Raw genomic sequence first — 6,204 nt, forward strand, 5'->3', positions numbered from 1 at the left:
ATGTTTAGTACTCGCTCCTGCCGGCCCCCGCTCGTACACGGTTTGGCATTGCCGTGGCCGATGTTCCTCATATCATCCTCACCTTCAACCTCACACTTCACGGAAATTAATAGTCACTCAGAAAAAATCAAACACTTGACGATTAGCAAACGTGAAAAACAAAATTGTCACAGGGATTCAAAATTATCAAAAGGATGGCAAAGAGGTATTCCCTACATTCCATAATGTAGTGCGTATACGTTTTCTGAATAGTCAAGCTAAGCAAACTTTGACCGAGTTTATAGACAAAAGTATTCTTATATACAATTCGAAACATATACAACATGAAAATATAATTGATGATGTATGTAATGAATTTTTTTCGGCAAAGGGTTTTTCAGGGGAGGTAGAGTTTTTCTTCTTCCTTAGTTTTTAATTTTTTTTTGAGAAATGCTAGCTCACTCAGCTTGAGTAGCTCACTAGGCCGGTTGGCCCATGGCCCATAGCCAGTGTTGCATCTCTTCTCACTGGCGAGGTACCATCCCCAAATCATTTCTCAAAAAAGAAAAAAAGAACCAAATCTCCATTGACATTGTAGCGGCGGCGGTGGTTCCCCATGGCCTCCCAGGAGCAGCCACCAAGTCTGCCGCCGCCGGCGGAACCCGCCGCTACCACCACTCTAACCGGCCTCGGCAGCGACCTCCTCCGTGAGATATTCCTCCTGCTCCCGTCCCTGCCGAGCCTCGTGCGCGCGGCCTTCGCCTGCCGCACCTTCCTCGACGCCGTGCGCTCGTCCCCGGCCTTCAGGCGCCGCTTCCGCGAGCTGCACCCGCAGCCGCTCCTGGGCATCTTCTTCGACCCCGACGGCCCCGCCATCCCGGCCTTCGCGCCCCTCCGCCGCCGCGACGACCCGGACCGGCGGGCCGCCGTCCGGCGCGGGGACTTCTTCCTCACCGGGCTCCCCGACGACGACGACGACGCGCGCCCCGGCTGGGTCATCAGCGACTGCCACGACGGCTACCTGGTGCTCGAGCACATCTACACGCGGGAGGCCCTCGCCTACAACCCGCTCACGCTGGCCCTGGATCTCCTCCCGCCGCTGCCGGACGAGTTCTACGAGGGCTTCCAGGGCCACTACAACGGCCTCGACTACCACGTCCACGCCCCCGAGGAGTGCCGCGACCACGGGGCGTTCCGCGTGATCTACGCCTGCCACGACGACTCGCGGGCGCGCGCGGCGGTCTTCTCGTCGGACTCGGGCACCAGGGCGTGACAGGTCCTCCCCTATTCCGAAGCTCTGAGGACCATCCCGGAGTCCGGCGAGCGCGAGCACTGGCTTACCGCTGGCAGGATAGTGGACGGGTTCATCTACTGGGTGTACTCGGATGAAGCCGCCATGCTCGTGCTCGACACCACCACGCTGCACTTCTCTCGGGTAGATATCCCAGCCTACTTGAAAGGACAGACCAGCATGTTCAGGGTTGGCAAGACCAGGGATGGGGTGCTCTGTGTCGTCGTCGCGATCGAATTCAACCTTTATGTCTGGCTCCGGAACATTCGCGATGACGGCGTCGAGGTGTGGGTGAGAGGCCAGCGGTTTCAGTTGGACGACATTGTTGAGGACACCGGGGGAACACTAGAGGAACACGGCCAGCTCAAGGTTGTGAGCGTTGTCGACGGAGTCGTCTACTTCTCTACCCATGAGACCTTCGAAGATGCCAATCTTCCTTGCTGGTTCCTATCCATAGACCTGGAGGAAAACGTCCTGGACATGCTCTTTCAGAGGAACTATGACAGTCATGTCCATCCCTACATTATGCCTTGGCCCCGTTCTTTGGTACGCGACAAGGCGTGTCTTCAAGTTGAAGGCGCTCGATGAAATGTAGACAAGGTATCATGTTGTTTTCCTTTTCTGGCCATTAGATGAACTTTTCTGTTTCGATATTCTGAAGATGAGAAAGAATGGGCCATTTTTTTTATTCTGCAATACGAGTAAACTGCACTTTCTACATTTTGTTAGCCTTCGTCAAATGTTTGCCTGTGTTTCATTTTTTCTTTGTTTCTTGTTTGGCATATTCATGCCTAAAGGACACCATTGATACTAACTCTAGCAGTAGTGCCGTCTATTTATTCCCTTCGATTGCAATGATGTTGCAATATCGAGCATTGTCTTCAGATCTATACCACTCACTGCATTTCTGAACATGTTCAGTTATTACATTTCACTTCCTTTTTTTGTTATAGACAATAGGTTCTGCATTTTTGTTACTAGTACAGTTGCCAACTTGCCATTTTGATTATAGTAGTACCTTTCTCTCTGTTGCCTACTGATTTCGGACTGTTAATAGCTAAATGCTTGTAAGAGCTTCTGCTGATTATTCATTTCTCCTAATCAATTATACACCAGCAGTGTGGTTATCAGCATGAATGAAGCCAGCAACTAAGTATAGATTCATTTGCATACTGTAAAGGAATTCACTGTTCGATGCAATCTGAGAACTGTACTACTTTAGGAAAATGTTTTACCGCCTCTACCATCCCTGAACTAATGTGCTTATTTTTTGCAAACTGGGATCTCATGCATGATCTTATTGGTCAACAGGCTGCCTCCTTTGGGATGCCGTAGCAACTACATTGAAATCAAACTCAAAGGCACTAAAAAAAAAGGGCAGCCCGGTGCACGTAGCTCCCACTTGCGCAGGGTCCGACCACTTTGGGTCTATTGTACGCAGCCTTTCCTTGCATTTCTACAAGAGGCTGTTTCCAGACTCAAAGTCACTATCAAACCATAAATTTTCCTAGTACCACCACAGTACGCAAATATCTAGTACTTAAGATAGAATCATCAATTAGTAAACCAATTGGGAAACTTAGTGAGGCCATCTACCTTTCCTTGCAGATCTATCATAGTATGCATGCCAAAATATCTGATATCTGAAAAAAATTGATCACCTGAGAAACATCAGTAGGGGATGATGTCAGGACCTAGGGGACTGCTGATAGAATCCCCAAAGACAGCTGACTTGCAAGCTGATATACAGACAGCGTGCTTACAGGGAAAGTAAAGAAACTAAACTACAGTAGAGGACCAAAGACAGCTGACTTGCAAACTGATATACAGATAGAGAATTTACAGGGAAAGTAAAGAAACTATAGAATTAGTTTTTCAATAAATAGCCGCCCATCCATCCTCTGCGCTGCCCTTTATACCGAAGAGGCAGCGCCCATGTTTTGTTCACAGTACACGGTTTACATAGTTAAGCACTTTTTAGATGCAAAAGTTACAGTAATCTGAACATTAAAAGCAAGATTGCAGACCTTCAAATTGAGTGGTGGCACAAAGCTTGCATGCTTGTCATTCCTTCTCTCCCTTCTCTGTTTTCTCTGTTCTGAACATTCTGAAGTTTGAACACTTGCAGGTAGCTTATGAACCGAACTTCTGCTTTTGAACAGATTATTACACTTCACTTCCAATTTTTAAACTGATTCCGCTTTTTGTTTGGTACAGTTGCCAGCTTGCTATTTTGATCATGCAGTAATCTTATTTCTGTTGCCAGTCAGACTAAGTTTTTGGAGTATTAATAGCTAAAAAAAGCTTGTAGGAGTTTCTGCTGATTATTCATTTCTCCTAATCACTTATATACTAGTAATGTGTGTATAGGCATGAATGAAGCCAACGAAACTAAGTCTACATTCGTTTGTGTATTGCGAAGGGATTTACTGTTTGATGTGATTTCTGAAAAAAAAAAGTGTTACTGTCTCTACTACCACTGAAGTAAGTAACTTACCTTTTTTTCTACAAACTGGAATCTCAGCTGAGTAGCACTGGCTTATAAGAGCTTATGCTGATTATTCTTTTTTGCCTAATCACATATATACACCAGTAATGTGGTTATCAGCCGAAATGAAACCAAAGCAACTAATTCTAGATTCATTTGCATATTGCCAAGGAATTCACTGTTCGATGCGATTTCAGATCTGTACTACTTTAGAAAAGTGTTTTGCTGTCTGCTGAATTAATGTGCTTATTTTTTGCATACTGGGATCTCATGCATGGCCTTATTAATCAACAGGATGCCTCCTTTGGGATGTCGTAGCAACTACAAGTCCTGAACACGATGGATGGATCATATGGGGATGTCTGACGTGTATCTGTATTTGCATCTCAGAGATGTCAAGGAGCATTGATATTAATTTTTTGGGTATCTGTATCTGGTTATGAACTCTTGGTGATGTTCAGGATGTATGAATGAAAATTAACCAAGTTTGTGAAGTGTATGTGTGCTTTGTTATCAACTCTTGGTGATGTTTGGAATGTTCTAGAAGGCTACAATCCTTGTTAACATCATGGGGTTGATATGTGTTTTTTTTTATCATATAGTTATTCAAATGATCTAACCTTTAAACCGTGTCCTTTTCAGATGCTTACACCATCTTTAGTCACAGCAGTCATTTTCTTTGCTGTGTACCAACAGCCTGCTTGGTTTGAAGCCAAAATTCGGCAACTCTGAAAAATTGGCAGCTGATTGGATGGGCTCTGAGTTTTAGCAATTCTTCTGACCAAACACCAGCCAAAGTTGCCAAATGTTCGCAAGATTGAGCTTTGCCAAATGACCAAGCAGCCGCTAAATCCCAGGCTTGGAATCTACATATACTGTACTCCCTTAGCTTTGGAATCTGTATTCTCTAGCCATTCCCCATGCCTGCTTGAATGCAGAGGTACCGTTGCAACATTGCTGTCGAAGAGCTTCATGTTTCCTGTTGGACTTCAGGTTACGGTAGTGCTCTACAAATGTTCAGTTCAGATACAACACAAGAAGGAAGGAGCGCCATTGGATGTCGAATTCGTCTGGCTCCAGGGAGCATTTGCTTTTGCGGGCCAAAAATGTTTTTGCATATGCCCAAAAAACTTAGGGAAAAATTACATGTTAATGTCCAAATGTAATCTTCAAACGTGTAGGGAAAAAGCCAGATCACTTTTACTTGTACAGAAAAAGTGTCATTTTTTGGCATTTCTAGCCCGCCGAACTTTGTTTTTCTATTGGTGAAACACAATCTTTCCATTGTCAAGCACGCTTTGGACAATTACATGAGCATGTACAACAAAACATAATTTTTAAATTTGTCTCAAATTTACCGTTCATCCCATAAGCATTTTCACCTTGGACCCAAAACTCCGTGTCCTGCGAACATAAATACTCTTCAGTAATTTTCTGTGAGCACGAGGGGGAAGACACGTGTAATGTCTTCACCCGAAAGCTCGGAGCAATTGCCTTTTTCTGAAAAGAAACAAGAGATAAGTCCACAGTATCGCTCATACTCTTTCCGTAAAGAAATATAAGAGCGTTCAAAACACTACTTTAGGGGTCTAGGACAAAACCAGAGTCCTAGCCAGCGCTGCATGCTCATGGAAGCCAAAACGTTGTGACGTGCGAACAATGACGAAGGTAGCGGGTGGACAGAGTGGGCGGGCCACCCTGGGATTTTTCCAGTAACTTTATGCCGTAGAAAAAAGTTAAATAAACATTAAAAAAACAATTTTAGTGGGCAGGCCGTCCTAGGATTTTCCCAATAATTGTATATCATAGAAAAAACTTAAATAAATATTTTAGAAAACATTTTTTATGAACAGTTCACTATTGGCCTACCCGGGCCAATTGGGTTGGATCCGCTACTGCCTACGAACATACTCGCTCTTTAGTAACTTTTGGTGAGCACAAGGATGAAGACAGGTGGGGATGCCTTCAACCGAAAGCTCGGAGTACTGATTTTTAGTTTGAGAGATCTCGCCTCCCATGTCGCTCTCGCGGGCGGCTCGGGAGAAACCCCAGCCGCCGCCGACAGCCACCCTCGCCTCCCCCCTCCTCCTCCCGCTGTCGCCGGAGGGCGTCCCTGGGCAAAGCTCTCGGCGCCGGCGGCGGCGGGGACGACTCTCCCTCCTCTTCTCCAGGCGTGGCGGCGCGGGACGCTGGCCGGCGACGGGGACTCGCGGGCGGTCGGGGGCGCGCACCGGCAATGGTGGCGCAGTGCGCCGGCGCGAGCGGCGCGGAGGCGTGGGCAGCTGGGTCTCCAAGGATCCGACGCCGCTCTGCCCAGGGGAGCTCCAGATCCCGCTCCCTTCGGACGGCGGCCCGTTCCCTTGGCCGGCGGTCCCCGCGGCCGCGACTGGGGGCTGGTGGCGTAGGCGAGTGTGGTGGTGAGCGCAACATGGTGAGCAGGCCATGG

At 47.1% G+C, this 6,204-nt stretch overlaps 1 protein-coding gene across 1 annotated transcript; it reads left to right on the forward strand.

The window, feature by feature from the left end:
- The first annotated feature begins 514 nt into the window (after positions 1-514).
- On the forward strand, positions 515-4,252 carry LOC123063098 (uncharacterized). The gene is made up of 3 exons (XM_044486836.1): positions 515-1,499; positions 1,605-1,870; positions 4,053-4,252. The coding sequence occupies exon 1, from the start codon at positions 596-598 to the stop codon at positions 1,250-1,252; it is 657 nt and encodes a 218-aa protein (XP_044342771.1). The 5' UTR covers positions 515-595; the 3' UTR covers positions 1,253-1,499; positions 1,605-1,870; positions 4,053-4,252.
- The last annotated feature ends 1,952 nt before the right edge of the window (positions 4,253-6,204 follow it).

Source organism: Triticum aestivum, chromosome 3A (assembly GCF_018294505.1).
Source record: "Triticum aestivum cultivar Chinese Spring chromosome 3A, IWGSC CS RefSeq v2.1, whole genome shotgun sequence".
In the NCBI taxonomy this organism is placed as follows: domain Eukaryota; kingdom Viridiplantae; phylum Streptophyta; class Magnoliopsida; order Poales; family Poaceae; genus Triticum; species Triticum aestivum.

What these genes read in the sequence shown, in the direction of transcription:
- LOC123063098 (XM_044486836.1), top strand. Translation starts at nt 596, where the DNA reads ATGGCCTCCCAGGAGCAGCCACCAAGTCTGCCGCCGCCGGCGGAACCC.